Source organism: Mycothermus thermophilus (genome assembly GCF_041956435.1).
Source record: "Mycothermus thermophilus strain CBS 625.91 unplaced genomic scaffold VTJ04scaffold_2, whole genome shotgun sequence".
Classification (NCBI taxonomy): Eukaryota; Fungi; Ascomycota; class Sordariomycetes; order Sordariales; family Chaetomiaceae; genus Mycothermus; species Mycothermus thermophilus.
Genome location: NW_027191428.1, coordinates 725,581 through 743,759, shown reverse-complemented (window position 1 = coordinate 743,759; position 18,179 = coordinate 725,581). Strand labels below are relative to the sequence as shown.

At 57.3% G+C, this 18,179-nt stretch overlaps 8 protein-coding genes across 8 annotated transcripts; 2 read left to right on the top strand and 6 right to left on the bottom strand.

Moving 5' to 3' along the window:
• Positions 1-1,081: 1,081 nt before the first annotated feature.
• VTJ04DRAFT_2403 (uncharacterized protein) lies at positions 1,082-2,362 on the bottom strand (the record flags this gene model as incomplete). Its single annotated transcript, XM_069360189.1, has 1 exon — positions 1,082-2,362. One exon carries the CDS (start codon positions 2,360-2,362, stop codon positions 1,082-1,084), a length of 1,281 nt encoding a protein of 426 aa, XP_069220924.1.
• A 3,278-nt stretch (positions 2,363-5,640) lies between these two features.
• On the bottom strand, positions 5,641-5,961 carry VTJ04DRAFT_2402 (uncharacterized protein; the record flags this gene model as incomplete). Its single annotated transcript, XM_069360188.1, has 1 exon — positions 5,641-5,961. One exon carries the CDS (start codon positions 5,959-5,961, stop codon positions 5,641-5,643), a length of 321 nt encoding a protein of 106 aa, XP_069220923.1.
• A 53-nt stretch (positions 5,962-6,014) lies between these two features.
• On the top strand, positions 6,015-7,432 carry VTJ04DRAFT_2401 (uncharacterized protein; the record flags this gene model as incomplete). Its single annotated transcript, XM_069360187.1, has 3 exons — positions 6,015-6,152; positions 6,435-6,835; positions 6,907-7,432. 3 exons carry the CDS (start codon positions 6,015-6,017, stop codon positions 7,430-7,432), a joined length of 1,065 nt encoding a protein of 354 aa, XP_069220922.1.
• Positions 7,433-7,652: 220 nt separating this feature from the next.
• Positions 7,653-8,393, top strand: VTJ04DRAFT_2400 (uncharacterized protein; the record flags this gene model as incomplete). The annotated part of the gene is made up of 4 exons (XM_069360186.1): positions 7,653-7,893; positions 8,030-8,071; positions 8,132-8,288; positions 8,360-8,393. 4 exons carry the CDS (start codon positions 7,653-7,655, stop codon positions 8,391-8,393), a joined length of 474 nt encoding a protein of 157 aa, XP_069220921.1.
• Positions 8,394-8,401: 8 nt separating this feature from the next.
• On the bottom strand, positions 8,402-9,803 carry VTJ04DRAFT_2399 (uncharacterized protein; the record flags this gene model as incomplete). Its single annotated transcript, XM_069360183.1, has 2 exons — positions 8,402-9,368; positions 9,496-9,803. 2 exons carry the CDS (start codon positions 9,801-9,803, stop codon positions 8,402-8,404), a joined length of 1,275 nt encoding a protein of 424 aa, XP_069220920.1.
• Positions 9,804-9,896: 93 nt separating this feature from the next.
• VTJ04DRAFT_2398 (uncharacterized protein) lies at positions 9,897-10,565 on the bottom strand (the record flags this gene model as incomplete). The annotated part of the gene is made up of 3 exons (XM_069360182.1): positions 9,897-10,341; positions 10,409-10,479; positions 10,557-10,565. 3 exons carry the CDS (start codon positions 10,563-10,565, stop codon positions 9,897-9,899), a joined length of 525 nt encoding a protein of 174 aa, XP_069220919.1.
• A 418-nt stretch (positions 10,566-10,983) lies between these two features.
• VTJ04DRAFT_2397 (uncharacterized protein) lies at positions 10,984-14,069 on the bottom strand (the record flags this gene model as incomplete). Its single annotated transcript, XM_069360181.1, has 5 exons — positions 10,984-11,216; positions 11,288-12,106; positions 12,181-13,498; positions 13,570-13,880; positions 13,994-14,069. 5 exons carry the CDS (start codon positions 14,067-14,069, stop codon positions 10,984-10,986), a joined length of 2,757 nt encoding a protein of 918 aa, XP_069220918.1.
• A 601-nt stretch (positions 14,070-14,670) lies between these two features.
• VTJ04DRAFT_2396 (uncharacterized protein) lies at positions 14,671-17,334 on the bottom strand (the record flags this gene model as incomplete). The annotated part of the gene is made up of 4 exons (XM_069360180.1): positions 14,671-14,959; positions 15,040-15,729; positions 15,799-16,807; positions 16,866-17,334. The coding sequence occupies 4 exons, from the start codon at positions 17,332-17,334 to the stop codon at positions 14,671-14,673; spliced, it is 2,457 nt and encodes an 818-aa protein (XP_069220917.1).
• Between the last annotated feature and the right edge of the window lie 845 nt (positions 17,335-18,179).

The following is an 18,179-nucleotide window of genomic DNA, read 5'->3' as shown; positions in this document are numbered from 1 at the left end:
TCACAAGCCCCATCTCGGCGGCGGCGCTCGTTGGTCTCGTTGGCTGGTTAACATTCTGCTGGGGCCAGTAAGTCAAGAGTAAACCCGTTGCCTAGGAATATTAGTCGATTTATCTCGTCGTCTGAAGAGGAGGCGCATCATCGATTCAGTTCCCTGTAAGTGTCGTCATAGGTGAGGGTTGGGGTACTCCGCACGCCTGGCGTCACTGATCATTGAGGCGCATCATCGATTCAGTTCCCTGTAAGTGTCGTCATAGGTGAGGGCTGGGGTACTCCGCACGCCTGGCATCACTGATCATGAGGCGCATTAAACTTCCCTTTGATCGTCGTTATGCGCCTTGCCAAGCACTGTTTCAAAACCTCTATGGCCTCCGGGACAAAATCATAAAGAGCACAGCCAGTCATGCTACCGTTCAGGACATATGGCCTTGAACGCAGGCACTATCTCGATCATTTTGAGATGTCAAACACATCCCAGTCCTCAACGGGCATGGCTGGATGTCGAGAGGTCGAAGCTGCGGTCTGAACTTGTATGCGTCAACGAGTCAGTCAAACGGAGCAGCGGGTCTGGGACACACTAAGCGTAGCTCCCACCAAGACACTTCCAAAGTGGAAAACATGGGATGGGTGAGAGCTAGGAGCACCAACACCGAGCACCATATGAATGCCAAAAGCTTGGCTAAAACCGGCAATGTCCTCATTCCTATGTACCACTGACGGATAGCTCCGCAAGGCACCTCGAGTTGATGAACTGGTACAAAAGTAAGTTGATATGATGAAGTAGTCCAATCAAACCTGACCGTCCAAAAAGCCGGCAGGTTTCCTCCATCTCCAAAGCAATTGTCGTGCTCGCCACCAAATTCTCAAGTCCAAATCAATCCGCCTAGCTGTGATGCCACCAGTAAAACAAGGCCAGCTCATAAGTAGTCTCCTTGGTTCATCCACCACAAAGATCAGAAGGAAGCGATCATGACACCTCCATCGTACATCTCACGGCCTCCTCTCCACCTCATACAGTCGGACCATCGCTCGGTCGAAACTGGAGCTCCAATGAGCCGAATGTCAAGCAGGAACAAACAGAATCAGTAACCCCGGTCAGAAGTCTTTGGAGCTTGGCCCTGGGCCTCAGACTGTTCATTGGGGGTGCTGAAGAGGCTCTTCTTGCCCTCCTCCGAGTCGTCGATACACTCAGGCTCGGCTTTGACGAGGCGATCAGCCCACGGGTTCTGGGCGGCCGCAGGCGTGCCCTTCTTGTAGCTGACAAGGGTGGCGAAGGTCATGTCAAGCAGCGGTTTGACAATCTCGGCGTGGTCCATCTTGTTGACCTTCTCAACGCTCATCCAGGGATTGCGAACCTTGGTGGCGTCAAGGTTCTGACGCTCCTGTCCGATGACTCCAACATTTTTCTGCGGGTAGTTGGTATTGTAGTCCTGTGCAATCTGACTGGCGTTCTGCATCAGTTTGGCCGGGCCGTCGTACCACTTCTGGTCGAGTTTGGCATGCCAATCAGCCGGGGGAACGCCGGGCTCGGGGAGGGGATATTTCGTGTGCCAGTCCTCCGGAATAGGCGTGTACTGGCCATCGTAATCCGCAGGGAACCCTTCCGGGTAGTACTGCTGGATCCTCTCCGGAGGAAGAGTGTCCCAGACTTTGCGCTTCTTGATGATCCCGGGTGCGGACTGGGTAGGAACAGGTTGGGCAGGAGGCATGTTCATGGGAATTGGCGTGGTGAGACGGGCCGGTCCGGCGGTAGGCCCAAGACCGCCACGGAGAGCAGGGCTATCCTGTCTCTCCACCATAGTCGGCTGAGCCGGACGGTAAAGAGAGGGATCCCAGCCGCGAGGTCCAGTGGGAGGGGCAAGGCCGGGAGGGAAGTGGCCGTAGATGTCCGTCGGCAATCGGGGTTGCTGAGCCGGCATGGGAGGAAAGGGGCTTTCGGCCAGAGCACGCCTCGCCGCCAAGTCAAGAGCTGGCTTGAAGGGGCGCTGGCCAGGGGGGCCGGCTTTCAGTGGCTCGGGAGGACCAGCCGGGGCACGAGGGGGGCCATAGGGGTTGTAGGTGTTAGTATTCCAGCCCTTGGTAAAGTCGGGAGTGATGGATTGACTCGAGGGCGCTGTGCCTGGGCGGTTGAGGCTAAGGTCCACGGCTTTGGCCTTTGCCAGAGTGTCCTGGGCGGCTTTCTGCATCGGGTTTGGATAAGAGGCCAGGTTGGTCAGGCCCTTGACGGTGAGACGGGAAGTTAAGATGTCTTCAGCCAAACCGGGCTTGTTGAGCTGCTGACCAGACTGGGATGGCTGGGTGCCTGGATGATTGCCCGGATAGTTACCCGGATGGTTTCCGGGGTGGTTGTCGAAGGAGGACATGATGGCACTGGCAAAGGCGGCGCTCGATCGATCCTGGTTTGGGTTGGCCGCTCGTTCGTTGTTTTGCTGGAGTGGCTCGTACTCTGAGAAGAGGGATGCGGTGGTCGGTGGAGAGGATAGAGCTTCGTCAGACAGAGACAGTGCCGACAGGAGATCTTGAGGGATGGGAATGAATCTGGTTCCGTCAATCTGAAGAGGTTGGGGATACCGGCGTCGGCGGGTCGGTGGTTGAATTGAGGGACCTTGATTCGGGTTGTAGACTGAACCGACTGTTGTGTACACAGGCTGTCTGGGCTGCGATGAGGTGACTGGCAATCCTGATGGGTTGTTAGCTGCCCCGCCCGCAGGAAACTGGATCTGAGTAGTAGAGCAGAGCCGGTTTGCTCCTGAGTCTCGACGCAGGAAGAGAGGAGGAGAAGAAGTGGTGGTCGGTGCCTGCAGGTTTAAAGGAAGAAGATGGAAGGGGAAACACGGCGCGAGGGAAGTTTATGATTTCAGTGTGTCTCGGCGCCGCATCAAGTGAGGAAGGGAAGAGTTGTGGAGGGGTAGGCAGGTGGTTTGAGGCATTGAGGCTCGCTGGATCTCGACTCCGGCGCAGGTTTCGAGAAGTGAAGACGTACCAGTGCTGGTCGCCAACGCAGGTGCAAAAGGCTCTCCGAGACAGCCTTCTGGCTGCGATGGACGAGAACGCAGTTGCTTATCGCGAAACATTGTGCGAGATGGCGAGAAGAGTCGGGCTGCTCATGCCGAGATCGAGAGTTGCGAGTCGGTCGCGGAAAATGGGGAGGAGAGAGGGTGCAGAAGGTGCAGGTCCGCGGATCCGCGACTTGGTTGAAGGTTTCGGGAGAGGAGAGGGAGGAGGTTTCGAAGGCGAGAACTTTAACGACCTGGGGCAGGCGCTCGGGAGAAAGTTGAGCCAACCCAAAACACGTCGCCCTCGAGTGCGTGCCGGCAGTCCAAACTTTGAAGGGGGTAAGTTGCTGGGATGGCCTTTTGCACTCGCACGAACAGCATCGACTATCGACTTGCCAAAGGCCACCCATCCATGGACACGAGGTGGGAGTCGATATGGTTCAAAGTTCAGGTTTCATGGAGCACCCCTCACTATGAGCAAACCTTGTGGTTTTCAAGGAAGGGGATGAAGTTGTTCCTTCCTCGAACATTCTAAGGGACCTCTGCTGCCTGATGATCACAGATAACACACAAAGAAGTGCACCTTCCACTTTGCCTGAACCACTTGAGATGATGCTTTTACCCCTCGAATCTTAACTCGGCATCCGGCACAAGATACTGGGCATGGCAGTAAGTGGTGTTATGTGCAGCAACATCGTGAGGTGGACAGTTGGGAAGTAAACAAAGCCGTTCTACGGGTGTGTTATGGGGAAAGAACGCTATGATGAACAATTCCTGAACAAAGCATATCCCTTTCGTCAAATCATGACCAAAATACTAGTAGGAGACGTTTTAGAGAGATGCTTCCACGTGAGGTTTCTGTGCGCTAAACTGGCCGACTTGTCGTCGTCAGTTTGGTCCCAAGTAAACAAACCACATTTGAAAGCCAAACAACACCTACCCAATACCGTGGCTCAACTTCGTCAAGTTCAGGGCTGACAGATGGACCATGGTCCTTGCTATCAGGAAACAAGTGAAGTCACGGTTCATGTCAAGGGAAGGGAGTTGAGTTAGCTCAACAACTAGCATGGCGTACGTGAGTCATGAATCCATGATCTCAATTTGCCCAAGTCCTCCCTATGTAAGATACTCATAGAAAGGTTGTCGTCAGGCTTCTCATCCACTTGTTGTATCTGTATATTCTTATGTTATTGTCTGCTTGTGGGAGACGAAGGAGGCTCGTTGATCCCAAGCAACCAACAGACCCTCCTGATTTGTCACACATCAGCCTACAACCCAGCTCTCTCTCAGAATCACCTAGTATGGACCCCATTCTTCGCTGCTCAAAGAAGTGTTGACATTGAGACTCAACAATAACTTGTATTCCCTGAAGAGTCCGTACACGATGTAGTATCGGCCATGTCATGACGTGGTTGTTGGCATTGCGCCTCTGACTCGACCAGGGTGTTTGTGCCAGCGGCGGATTGCTGGCTTGCATGTCATCGACAGGACTGCAGTTGACCAGTCAGATCTGAGTAGGTTGGAGTGCGGCACAGAGTAGCATGCATAAACTTTGACATCCAGGACGCAATACCACAAGGCGCTCCAGCAAGTGCCCTGCATGAAGGGTGGCCAATGGTTGTACTAATATATTGGCCTGCTGTTCATTGTGGCCTATCCATGCTTTGTGCTCAGCCAGACTCGAGGGTTATCCCATACAGCGATCGAGAACCGAGAAATGTGTGTACTCGAGTCCACACCGGCGAGGCCTCATCCGAGTTCAAGAGTGGGCGGACGTCGTGGCATTGATTGGATTCAACCAGATCCTGTAGGGACTCGGCTCGGTTCAACCTCACTCCGCCGTTGAGCCTGCGTTGTTCTGTTTCTTGTGTCATCCGCACGAGACCCCGCTTTGCGATACGGTAACTTCACCGGCGAGTTGATCAAGACTTTATCGGGCTGGTTGTTTTGACAGCTCTCCATGTGCGCGTGACCTTGTTGTTGTTGAAGGGAACATTATAACCAACTCGGCGAAGCAACATTCTGTGGGCAGCTGACGTGGATCAGAGGCTGGGAACCGCAGCATGGGCGGGTTGGATGCAATGCTGAGTATACAATGTGTAGGTGCAGGGAGTCCGATCTCAGCTGTTTGGACTCCGCCTTGCGTCTCCCCAATGCCACACGAGGGTCACATAGAGATTTGCTACCTGATATTTGCTTTCATGGAGGATCCAAAGAACTGGCGGCGACTGAGTTGCGAAGGCGTGTTGTGTCGCGGGAAACTTGGGACGGTTGGGGTCCTGGCGATCGATCCAGCGGGTGGGGGGGACAGGCTGCCAACCGTCCAGTGGAAGGCTTCGGGGCCCGGGGAATGCTTCTTAAATCGGCCCACACCCTTGTCTGTCCGGGCATGTCCGTCGGCCTTTCCAGAATTAAAGTGACTTTTGCTGGTTGTTCCACTCAGACAGGAACACAATCTGAGAAAGAGCGAGTGCCCTGGACCTTGAGGCTGTCGACGGGTTCTCGAGGTTCCCGATCGGAGTCTCCCCAATTCATCCTGCCGAAGCCTCAACTCGTACCCTCCAATAAGCCGCCCATCCACGACACCCAACTTGAGCTCCCATCTCAGGCCGAATTGCCCCAGTTCGCTCCCAGATCGCGCTGATTCATTCCTGCGAGTACGTAACGGGCCTGGGATCTGAACCGTTGGACGGCGCAAGGCAATTAGGTGCGCAGGCTGTGGGGTTCCCCGCCTCTTTTGCTTTGGTGCTGTCGCCGCCGCCTAAAGCTTCAACCGCCCCCTGCTCCCGGCTGCGGGCTGCTGAGCCGCCGAGATTCTTGCACCACTCGGGCCAGACCATTTGAACCACTTTGAACCACTCTTGCGTTCCGTCCCGTCGCAGAAAATCCATAGCTCCCCATTCGTTTTCTGTCCCGGTGCACTGCACTTGTTCGCCCTGTCCTCCATCTTCCAACCCGCCGACCATCGCTTGCTTGCCGTTCTGTCTCTCGAAATCAGCGTCTAGACAACGACATCGCCATGGACTACTCGCACACAGCCGGGACCTTCTTTCCTGGCGCTCCGCCCTACCAGTTCATGGGCGCCCAGGTGCCTTTGACGCCCTCGCACACAAACTCGGTAGCCTCAGACGACTTCAGCGCCAACAGGTCACCTCCGGTAGGTTTCCCTGTCTCTGGTCACCTTTGGACTCGGCGATCCTCAGAGGGGGCGGAATGCGCAGAACAAGTCAAAATGACAGGCAAGAATGAACAGAAACCCTCTCGTTTGTCCTTGGGGGGTTTAATACGTCCCACGACAGTCAAGTCGATTGGGGTCGGCCTGCTTGCTTGTTCGGCTAGCTGCCTCCAGAGGGGGAGGGACTCCGCATTTCTGTTCGCTGTCGCTGCCGGTAGCGCGAATCCGATTGCAGGACACGAAGCTTACACAATCATGACTCAGGAGATGTTTGACCAGTACCCGAACGTTCTCCCGACGGATCAATTCCAGAACTTCGACAACAACTACGTCCACCAGTACAATACGGCCCAAGCTTTTCCAGGCCCTCCCACACCACCGGGACAGATCCCGGGGCAGATCCCGGGATCCATCGGCGTACATCCCGTCACGGCCGCGGCCACTGCTGCAGTAGCTCCGGCTGCCGTACCGGCCGTGACCAGCGCCATCCATCAACCAGGACACGCCTCTGATCTCCTCCATGTCCCTAAGCCTGATCCCGAGGAGCAGCAATCCCAGCAACAGCTGCAGCAACAACAGCAGCAGCAGAGTCGCCGGCAAGGATCCTCTGAAGAGGAAGACCCGAACCCGGCACAGTCAAGGCGCAAAGCCCAGAACCGCGCAGCGTATGTGGAAAGCTCTTGCATGCTCGGCATTGTGCCATGATCTCGCAGAGCTGAACTGACGGCTTGCATAGTCAAAGAGCCTTCCGCGAACGCAAGGAACGCCATGTCAAGGATCTCGAGTCTCGATTGCAGCAACTCGAGCAGGTCCAGGCCGATACGGCTTCCGAGAATGAGCGCCTGAAGCGTGACCTGCAGCGGATGGAGACAGAGAATGAGATCCTGCGTGCCACGTCCATGGCCGTGGCCGGCGGTGCAGGAGCCCCTGCGGCTGCCGCCGTCGCTCCCACGACGACGGGTCCCATGTCGTACAACCCGACCGACTTCTACAGCAACGTGCTCCAGGGCCACGCCAACAAGACCCCCAGCCACAGGATAGTAATCAGCGAGAAGGGCGAGCGCCTGCTTGGCCCCGGCGCCACCTGGGACTTCATCATCAACCACGAGCTGTTCAAGAACGGTCGTGTCGATGTCAGCTTGGTCAGCGAACGCTTGCGGCCTCAAGCCAAGTGCGATGGCCAGGGCCCGGTCTTTGAGGAGAGCGCCATCATCCAAGCTATTGAAATGAGCGTTTCCGAGAACAGTGACGAGTTGATTTAGATGACGACGACGTTGGTGTGGGAATAGGCTATTGCTTTGGCTTCATGGGAGAGTGAGTACCCCCAGTCATCCTTGAGGACTCTAACTCTGGGGGTACGGTACTTATCCCAGGCACGGTGAAGACGTGGAGCGACGGCAACAACCAACTCTACTTCAACCGCCCGAGGCCGAGTGTAGCATGGGGTGATAAATGATGATACGACGAAGCTGAGGGCGTCGGATGGCGGTTGCGTTCCTGCTGGAGCGACGGAGGGCAACAGTGTTTTCTTTTTTCTTTGAGCAAGACGGGATACGAGTACCAGGGCAGGATAACGGTGTTTCGAGGCTTTACGGTCTGATTTTCTTGGTTAGGATATTTTGGATTTCAGGATGCTTGATATGGAACGGCGAATGGGTATGTGTTTGCTCGGGAGAAGACGATAAACGTCACAAAGTTACCAACCGAACCTTTCAGATACGCTGTAGTTTTGCAAGAAATTTGTTCGATCTCCCAGTCTCTTGGATTTCGTTGACAGGACATGGGTGATGCCATCCAGCAGAGATGTAAGAGAAACGATCAGGTATTGCCCGCTTAGGGGTATTGGTCTCGATCTGCAGCAGACGGGAAACCAACAAGGCCACGCAAAGAGGATGGACAAGGTAGGTACCGAGAAAATAAAGAGTGAATAGAACGCCGCCGACCCAGTAGTATACTCCCAGCCAAGGAGACCCGTGCCCGTCCGTCTATCGATAGGTATTATATAGGTAGGAATACAAGATTCACCCCATCCACTCCCACCCCGTGCGTTCCACACCCCTTTGATCGCCTTGGAACCATCCCCGCACCGGACTGTGCGTCAACGGTCCCCCTTTGGAAGTCCATTCCACCTGTTTCGGAACAACCCCGTCCCTCAGCTTCAAGAACCCCTAACTGCACGACTTTATCAGCCTTCCCAGGGCCGTGTTTGGCCTGTGTCATTGAGTACTTTACTACTGCGTCTTCTTCTGATCCGCGCTCGCGCCACCATTGGCCTGGGCGCCCTCCACCCACGGATGCTTAATGGTCAGGCACCAAATGTCGAGATAATCGCAGATTGTGACAATCACGTCCACGACGAAGCTGCCGTAGACGCCAACCGCCATGCCGAGCATGCAAGACATGAAGGCAACCTGATAGACGCCGTCGCCGAGGGCCGAGGGCCACCCGAGGCCGGGGACGGGGCTGTGGTTGAGCAGGACGGGGCCGAGCGAGTCGAGGACGCCAAAGGCGAGCGGGACGACGAGCACGTTCCAGTAGGGGAAGGGCAGGTGGACGAGGTGGGCCGTGATCATCTGCCCGACCGAGTAGGCGTTGACGATGCCCGCAAAGACGGCGAAGGGGACGAGGTGGGCGTGGAGGATGGTGGGCTGCAGGAAGAGGTAGGCGACGATGAGTGCCCAGGTGGCGAAGAAGGGGAGCAGGCCGACGAGCGCGTGGCGCGAGCGGTCACCGCGGGCGCGCCGCGCGCGGATCACGTTGCGGGCAGACTCGACCGTGTTGTAGACCAGCACGACGGCGCCCTGGACCATATACCAGTCGGTGAAGGAGAGACGGTAGAGCCAGGGCGGGAGGGTCAGGTTGCCGGGCAGGGCTTGCGGGATGCCGAGCGTGGCGAGCATGGGGCGTGTCCAGAAGGAGGCGCCGCCCAGGTAGCCCGTCAGGGCGTAGACGCCGACGACGGCGAGGATACCCTCGACGGGCCCGTTGATGATGCCCAGGGTCAGGGTTTTGGTGTGGTACTCGTCCCAGGTCTGCACGTAGAAGGTGAGCAGGCTGGCGAAGAGGGTGGCGACCGTTTTCCAGCTCTGGCCCATGTTGGTGGCGCCGGCGAAGATGATGACTTCGAGCGCCGTGTTGAGGGCGTCCACGCCATGGTCGAACAGCTCCCCGAGAGGTCCGGATTGGTGCGTGCGCCGACTGGAGAGAGAGGGTCAGCAAAGTCATTCTTTTCAATTGATGCCCCGCGGTTGCCCAGCGTCCACTATATCCCACCCCCTGAACCAGGAACAGAGTCAAAATGCCAAAAAGAAGGGGGGACACCTACGCTTGCGTCCCATCGACCGCGTCAAACGTCTGATACAGGAACAGGCCCGCCGCCCAGGAGTAGTAGACCCAGGATGGGCAGTCCTGGTCCAGAGTCGGGTTGTACCAGAGGAGGGTCAGGAAGTTGGCGACGACGAACATGAAGCCCGTCAAGGTAATGAGGTTGGGCGCCATGCTCATGGGGAAGCACTTGATGACGACATTGGTGTAGAAGGGCTTGAGCACGTAGCGGGACAGCAACGAGTGGTCCACGCCAGAGTACTTGTACTGCCGCAGGTTGGGCAGGTATTCCTGCCGGACGTACACCATCTTGTCGGCTCGTAGAGGTCTTGTTTGGCGGTCGAAGTCGTCGAGATATCGGGGAGAGTGGCCGTCGTCGTGATATGCAAGCGTAACTAGGTCCTATATATAATCTGGCGTCGAAATGCGGGTTGGGTACGTGGGGTCTGAAGGTGCCGGCGTCGGAGGGAGGGCCCAGGAACTCTTCGCTGAGGTTTCTGGCTGCCTATCTATGCGGATGATCGAAAGTTGCCAACCTGGATATATACACGGAGTAGTTAAGGCGTTCGGTGATCTGGTGTAACACCTTGACTGACCCCGCGTTGAGGCGGCAGAGGGGCCGGGCAGGATCGTGGTGTAAGTAAGGTTGGGCGGCTCGTACGATGAACAAAGTTCGGTCGGCGTTCGGGCGGCAGTGGATTCGGCGACGGACGGGGACGGACGTGTTAGACGGCAGAACAGAATCCAAGTGGACCTGACCTGTGAGGTTCGAAAAGCAAAACTGGAAAGCAGTGGAACAAGCAAGGTGGGCCGGGTCTTCAACGCCAGTGTTGGTGGCCAGGAAGACCTGGGCTACTAAGCATCACAAGCAGCGAGTCCTTTCCAACACCAAGGATTTTTCTACCCTCCATGACACGACCGTGCCGCGCTGCGCGTTTCTTGGTTCTTGCTGCTTATCAGTTTCACGCTTGGACAGAACGGAGACCTGGACGGAACAATTGCGTCACACAGTCTCATTTCCCGCGCATGCCCAACCAACGGGGGTCAGCCGGGGCAAGCGACACGGCTCATTTTGAACGTTGTCTCGGGAAATTGGTGCCCCTCCAAGTTGGGAGGGTGTGACCCATGGAGCGTTGTCCACTCTCCAGCCGCGAAATGACCCACGTGTTTACTACCGGCTTATCGATAAGATTCAGTCTTGTGCAGCACAGTGCGGATATTTTCGTCATGTTGATTCTGATGACATCCACCCCAACCTCAACCAAGTCCATCATCTCCCATTCTAACTAATAGTCGCGGACCTGCCACACCCAGGCAAACCCCAAGTCAACCGAGTCAACCCCCTTGGCATGGAATGCTCTTGAATTTTATAGACCAGACGACATAAGGAATCAGATAGCGCCATGCGTCATCTCCCAGCCCCAACCAGACCACCGCCTTTGCCGCCAACACCACCACTTCCACTCTCTTGATACTCTCATGCCCCTTCTTACGCGATGGAAGCCACCACCAGCGGCGCCACGCCCTCCTCCTCGCTGCGCACCGTGATCTTGGTCGTGACGCCCGTCTTGGACGAGTACGCCATGCGCACGTTGGCCACCACCCGCCCGCCATTGACCGTCTTGCCCAGGAGCTTGAGCGTGTGCGTCGTCTGGTTGACCGGCACGTCCGTCCCCTCGAGCGGCTGCAGCGACAGCGCCTTGGCGAGCTGTTCCGTCGCCTCTGTACATATGCCGTCAGCACTTGTTCCGATATATGAGAGGTCAATCTGTCATTCAGTGACAAAAACTCACCCGCTATGCTCTTGACGTTGCTGAGCTGCAGCGTCTCCTCGGCCTCCTCGCCTTGCGCACCCACCTGCTCCCACACGTGGGCAAAGTTGCTCGCGAACGCCGGGATGACGTAGTCGCTGCCCGTGAGGTCGAAGTCGGCCACCTCGTACTCGTCGTCGTAGCCCGTTTCCTCGGGCTCGTTGGTCGTTGGGTCGATCTCCTTGGTCGTGAACTTGAGCACGTTGGAGAAGGTGCTGACGGGCAGCGATCCTTCGCCGTTGACCTTGCGGAACGCCACGTACACCTTGCCGGGCACGTCCGTTTCGAGCTTCTCCGCCTGCACGATGAAGACCTCCTCGAGCTCTTCCTCCTCCGACGGAGTTGCGACCACCGACACGTTCTCGAGGATCTGCCCCGGGATGGTGTTCTTGATCTCGTACTGCAGCACAATATGCTCCTTGAAGATGTGCTTGATCACGCCCACCGCGTACTCGGTCTCGGCCTCCGTCAGCTCGACCAGCGGCGATGACTTGAGAACCGCGCCGAACTCCTTCATTTCGGGGATCTGCATGAGCTCCTGGGCATACTTCTGCGCAGCCGCCGTCGCGGAAGCCGCCGCCTCGGCCGCCGATGGCGCGGTCTTGGTCGGCCCGGCCTTTGGAGGCTTGAGCGATGGCGTCGTAGCCGTGAGCTTCTTTGTCCTGTCCTCGGCATCGGCCTGCTCGCGAGTGACGACAGGGATTTTGGAGATGTCGAACGGCGTGTCGAAGGCCGACTTGTCGTCCGACGTAACGTACTCGACGAGCTGCTGCTCAAAGTACGGCAACAAGAACATGCTCTCTGTGACGATCCGCCAAGTCAGCCATGTGTCATGTCTTAGACCTTGCTTCTGCGGGCAGGGTAATAATGCTTACCATTCTTGACAAACCTATTGGCGAGCTCGTCGTCCTCCTCGTGCATAAGCCTGAGGTTGAGCGCGGCGCGGTCGCGGACCTCGTCGTCGACATCGTCCAGGCAGCGCGTAAGCAGCACCTCGACACTGCGCTTGACCTCGGGATCCTTCTGGCCCACGCCAAACTTGGCAAGCGCCGTGACAGCCGCCGCACGCACAATGGCGTTCTCCAGGACGACGCGGTTGTAAATGTAGCGGATGTACTTGGTAGGCTGGGACGTCTTGGGACCCTCGACGCCCAAGAGGTGCAGGATGCGCACGGCCAGCTTGGTGAACTCGCAGTCTTCAATGAACTCGCAAAGGTGGGCGAGCGCCTCCTCCTTGGACTCGGGCACGAACTTGATGAGGTCGAACATGCTCTCGACGACGGCGCGCTTGAACTCGTAGCCGCCCTCGTCGCGCAGGATGCCGCTCAGGAACTGGAGCATGCCGGCCTGCTTGCTGGGGAACTTGAGACAAAGGGTGCGGATGGCCTCGACAATGGTGATCTTGAACTCGTCCGTAATCTCCGACATGAAGCCCGAGATCTGCTTCATAAGGCGGTCGACGCTGGCCTCGTTGCCCGTCTTGAGCAGCGTGGTGATGGCGAAGGTGGCGATGGAGCGGTTGCTGTTGGAGATAAGCATCTCGATGTCCTGGTTGCACACGCTGACGACGTGCGGCTTGAACGAGGCGATGGTGTGGAGGATGCGAAGGGCGGCGAACTTGGTGACGGCACGCGGCGAGCTGAGGAACATCTGGAGGACGTGGACGGCCTGAGACACCTCGGCATCGGTCACGTCGCGCATGTCGCAGATGGCCTTGGCGGCTTCGAAGTTGACCATCTCGCTCTTGTGCCGGAGCCATCCGTCGAGAAGCTGCATCATGGGCTTCCGAAGCTGCGGGTCCTCTTCGGCCAGCTGGGCCGCCAGGCGCACGAGCATGACGATGGCCGCGGGGTTCCGCACTGCACCGGCCGCGCCAAACTGCTGCACCATCTTGACCAGGGCCATCCGGTCGTGCATGCGCATCTGGTACAGCAAGCCGATGGCGTGGTACTGCGTCATGGTCGAGTTGTTCACGGGGAGGTTGCCCGAGGACGACGAGAAGCCGAGCGAGAAGCCGCCCGACGATTTTGTGCTCGCCGCTGCCTCCTGGGTCTCGCTCTGCCACCGCTTCACAACATCGCGTGCGATCGGGAGGAGGTGGTACGACGACACGAGGGCGGAGGATGACACGGACGGGTTCTTGTCGACGATGGCCGTCTTCATAACACGCTCTATCGATTGCACCGTGGTGGCCTGTGACAGGATAACAAGTGTCAGCTATCCGATCCCGCCCTCCTATGTGGTCCTCCAGACAGCGGCCTTACATCAATAATGCGGCACAGCGCGCGGATGGCGTTGGGGCGGTAGATGGAATCGGTGCTGCCGCCCGTGTCCTTCATGATGGTGCTTGTGACCATGATGGTGTCCTCGGCGGAGCTGGCCAGCTCCTTGATGACGAGGTGGACCATCTGGCGCAGGCTGGCATCTTTATTTTGGAAGAGCTTCGAGATGCCAAAGAAGAGGGTCGTGGCTTCGGTGGTCGGGAATTTCTCTCCCGTATAGAGGAGGAGAGCAATCTTGGTGAGGAGGACGCGGCATCGTCGGGGCTGGATGGGGGAGCTGTTGAATAGCCGGGCTGTGGAGGGGCGGGCGGTCAACAACGGCATGTAGTTAGCTGGCTGTTCCAATTCCACAGCACCACCGCCGAATGTTGATGCGTTTGGCCATGTCATGAAGAGCTTTACCCACCTTCCTGGAACACCTGGGTCCGGTCAATCTTGACCAGACCGCTGTCGGCGTCCTCGTCCTTCTTCCCGTAGCTCATGGTGGGCGGTCCGAGGGACGTGGGCTTCGGCGGGTGGGAAAGGGCTGCTGGAGGAAATTTGGCTCGGGAAGCAGCAGCAAAAGCAGCAGCGTAAGCCTCTCCGTCCTGAGTCTGTGGTCGTGATCTGGGTCTTGGTTCGAGCTGTGGTGTGGGATTGGGATCCCAACTCGCGACGTTGCCAATTCACACGGGCCGCAACAGGTGCCTCCAATGAGATGTGAGAGGGCCCCACATCACAGGGGGGGACGAGATGGGAAGGGGGACAAGGGTCTGTTTTGAGTCACGTGATATTTCACATGATACCCAGAGACGTTCCAAGGGAGAACCAGGATACGGAATACACCCACAACCATTCCATTACACGCTTGGACACGATTCTACGGAGTGATGAAATCACCGACCCGACTCTGCTATACTGATATGCCCAGCCTTTCTCCAGGCACCGCTCCGATGGAGGTATCTGGAGGACCCCTGCCTAAAGAGATACAGAAAGAGACTTCATGCCGCCAGCCAAGAGCCCGCCGCTCCACCTAACAAACCCGGATAAGGTCATCAATAGCAACATCCGTCCACAATTACAGCGCCATGCACCCGAGGTCATTCAAGCAACAGCCTGCTCAGGCACAGTCGCCGGCGCCTCAGGCTGGACCTCGGCTTGCGCGGCTGCCTCAACAGAAGGAACCGGAGCAGGAGGAACCGACGCATCGGTAGCGGGAGGGGCTCGCGCAGGCTGTTCGTTCTGACCGCGCCACTCCGTGTTGATAGGTCGTCCTCTCTCGTCGAGATCAGCTTCCTTCCGGTCGGGATTCTTGCCCAGGGCCATGACAGCCTCCCTCTCTTTCTTGCCGAGAACAACACCATCGAAACCGCGAGGAAGAACAGCATCAACCCTATAATGCGGGAGAGCATGTCAGTACATGTAACTTGAGACCAAGCAGACGAGACGTGTTGTTCGTGGAGGGGAACGTACTTGAGAAGGTCCTGCTTCAACAGCCGCGCCTTGTCACGCAGCGCCTGTTGGTCGCGCGGACGCTCAAACGGAATGATACCCTCCTTGATGGCCTTCTCGATCTGGCTCCACTTGCACCGGTAGGTATCGACCGCCTTCACCAGGAGGCGGACGTCCTTCTGCACCCACGGAGAACGGACTTGGGGCTCTTTGGCCTTGCGATTGGCCGCCGAGATCTCCCGAGACTTCTTCGTCAGGGCCTCAAAGTCCGGCTCGTCCTGGGGTCCAAGGAGGGGCGGGTACTGGGATTCGGTGGGCGCGGTTTCCGACGGGATCGCATTGTTGGATGGTTCCGAGACCAGCGCCGTCATATCGGCCACCGGAGCGATATTCCTGTTCCTTCTCGCCCGCGGCTTCTTCGCAGGTGGTGCACTTGAACCAGGAGCACCATCATCAGCCGGGGCCCCGTCCTTCCTTTTCTTGCCAGCAGCGATTTGGGCCGCCGAGGCAGCGTACAGGGCACCACTCGACTGGAACCCATGCTGAGATGGATCACTATAGTCGAACCCCGTTGTAAAGTCGGGTGGATAGGGGACACGGGGCGGCGGATTGTAGGAACTGGCCGCAAGTTGAGGGTTGCCGTAATTCGGGGTGGCGTTACTCTCAAGCTGCTTCATCATCCGCAGCGCGTTCATATCGTACGTAATTGGGCTGGGAAACGGGAAAGAGTTAGGGACTAGCCTGCGCCAAGGTTGGTGGTATGAAGGGAATGGGACATACCTCGACGCTTCGCGGTTGTAACCATGCATCAGGGATTCCGTCTCGAGCTGCGAGCGGATCTGGGAATCGGCGTCTGACGGCGCTGCCTCGGATTCGAGGAGTTGCCTCTTGATTCTGGCAAAGGTTTGATTGGTCCAGGCGCGCAGGCTTGCAATGAAGCCATCCAGAGAGAACTCCTCCTCGAGCTGGGTCAAATCGAGGTTGTAACCGTTGATGACATCTCCCGGCACCAAGCCGCAGAGAGCCCGGAACCGGGTGGAAGCCCGGTCCCATTCATCAGCCCTGGCGGCCGAGGGTGTGTCGGGCTCAATGGGCCGGATTTGCACCGCATCAGGATTGTTCGCCAGGAACAACTTGATAGCATCCACTGAAGGCTCGCCTTCGCACCAGATCTTGGCCAGTTCAGCATGCGGGCTGAACGACACGGGACTGTCAGTGCGGAGCTTCTTCAGAGTCTGGATCGAGAGCTGTGTGCGGATCATAATCGCCTGCTCCAGGATCTGCTCATAAATTTGGTTTTCGGCCGTGATGGGAATGTCAGCAACAAAGCACTCGAAAAATGCTTTATCCAGCACCTGGAGCAACGGCAGGAGGCTCTGGGCATTGACGGGGGTGATGTCGTTGAGGAGTGTGGCCAAGTTCGTGGCCGTGACGATCCGGAGGGCCTTGTAGAACAATGGTGAGTTTTGATCAACCCCCATTGCCTCTGTCACAAAGGACGGTACAACGACGAGGTCGCTCGCAGATGCCACGAACGAGGAGCGAACCACATCCAGAAGTTTCTTGTAAAAGGTACGCTCGTCCTCCCACGCCTCCAGCTCTTCTTGAGGACTTCCAAGGACGTTGAACAGATCCTCAGCAGCGGTGAACAAACGCGTCAGATTTCGAGAAATAAGGTTTGCCCGCGCCTTTTTCTTGGCTGGCGTGTCGGTCACATTGGACACGACAGAGGCAGCACGGCCGGGCGTGGCCAGAAGGCGGCCCGGAGTGCCCACGGGTAGAGAAGCACCTGTTGTGTGGAATTAGCATGTGTGTCTTGGACGAATGCTGCCAGGGGCGCGTCATACTTGGAGGTTCCGGATTGGAGAACACATCCGTGGGTGCGACGCTGTTAATGCTAGAGGAGACATCATCGCTCCGGCGAGTTCCACGACGCGCAGGCTGAATGGGAGCCTGGCCTCTCGCGCCCTTAGCAGAAGGCACAGGAGGAGGCGGCATTGAACCAGGCTGGGCGCCGGTGATGGCTGGGTCGATGTTCTGGTCGAAGACTGGGACGACCACGGCAGCCTCGGCTTGAACCTGTTGGGTGACAGCCTCGTCCTGCTGGGGCTGCTGCTGCTGACCCTGCTCTTCCTGCTGCTCCTGTTGCTGCCCATGGACATCATCAGTCTTCAGCTGTGCCTCATCGGCCTGTGCTGGTGCCGCGTTCTGCTGTTGTTGTTGCTGTTGCTGGTGACGCGTTGAGCGTCTACTCGGGCCAGCGGCCGACTCCTGCGCGTTGCGCGACGGAGGACGAGCCCTACCGCGTCCCGACATGAGCGCGCCGACTCTCCAAATCTCACCAGATTCCTCAATAAGAACGATATTGTCGTCGATGTTCGACGACGACAATGAGACGCGATGAGAAGGGTTCGGGTTAGGGTTGCCGAGATGGCTGTTGATGAGGTGGGTTGTTTGTGTGTGAATTTTATCCTGCGGCGGAAGACGACGCGACCCACCAGAAACGGCGGTGGTTGAAACCCCTCCATCTTATCACGTGATCTTGGCACCACATCCTCGTCGCTGCTTGCCTGCTTTCCAGGTTTGCTCTCACTTCAGCTGCCGGTGGTCAGTGTCTGCCGTTGCCAGCTGCGATGGTGTGAATGGTACCGATTTATCGAACGCCATGCAGTAATGACACAAACAGGCAGAACATACTCATGACCGAGGTCCAGGTCTGACTTTCAGGAGGTGTGAGGTTCCTTGCGACGGAGCAGCACCTGTTGCCCTTGTCCTCAGCCTCACCTGGTGGCTTCTTTGGTTGTGGCGGTGCATCCGATCCGTTGCACTTCGAGACCCTGCTTCCTGCATCACGCCAAGGCTTGGCCCATGTCGTGTCCCCTGAGCTCAACCAAAAGAGCCAGTCCATCCCCAGAGGGAGATGTGTCTCGACTCTCGTCCTATCCCAAGGCTCCAACTTTTTTTTCTGACGCTCGCTTTCAAGACTTGTTCTTCTTTCCTTCTCGCCCAAGCGACTTGGTTCTTTGCCAGTCGGTAATCCTCGTCTTCCAATTCCCAGTTCTTTGTGTAATCCTCGCTTCTCGCTTGTCTCTGCGCCTGCGTATCCTGTCTCAGTCCGACTTACCCCCTGATCAAACAACACCCAGAGCAACCATAACAAA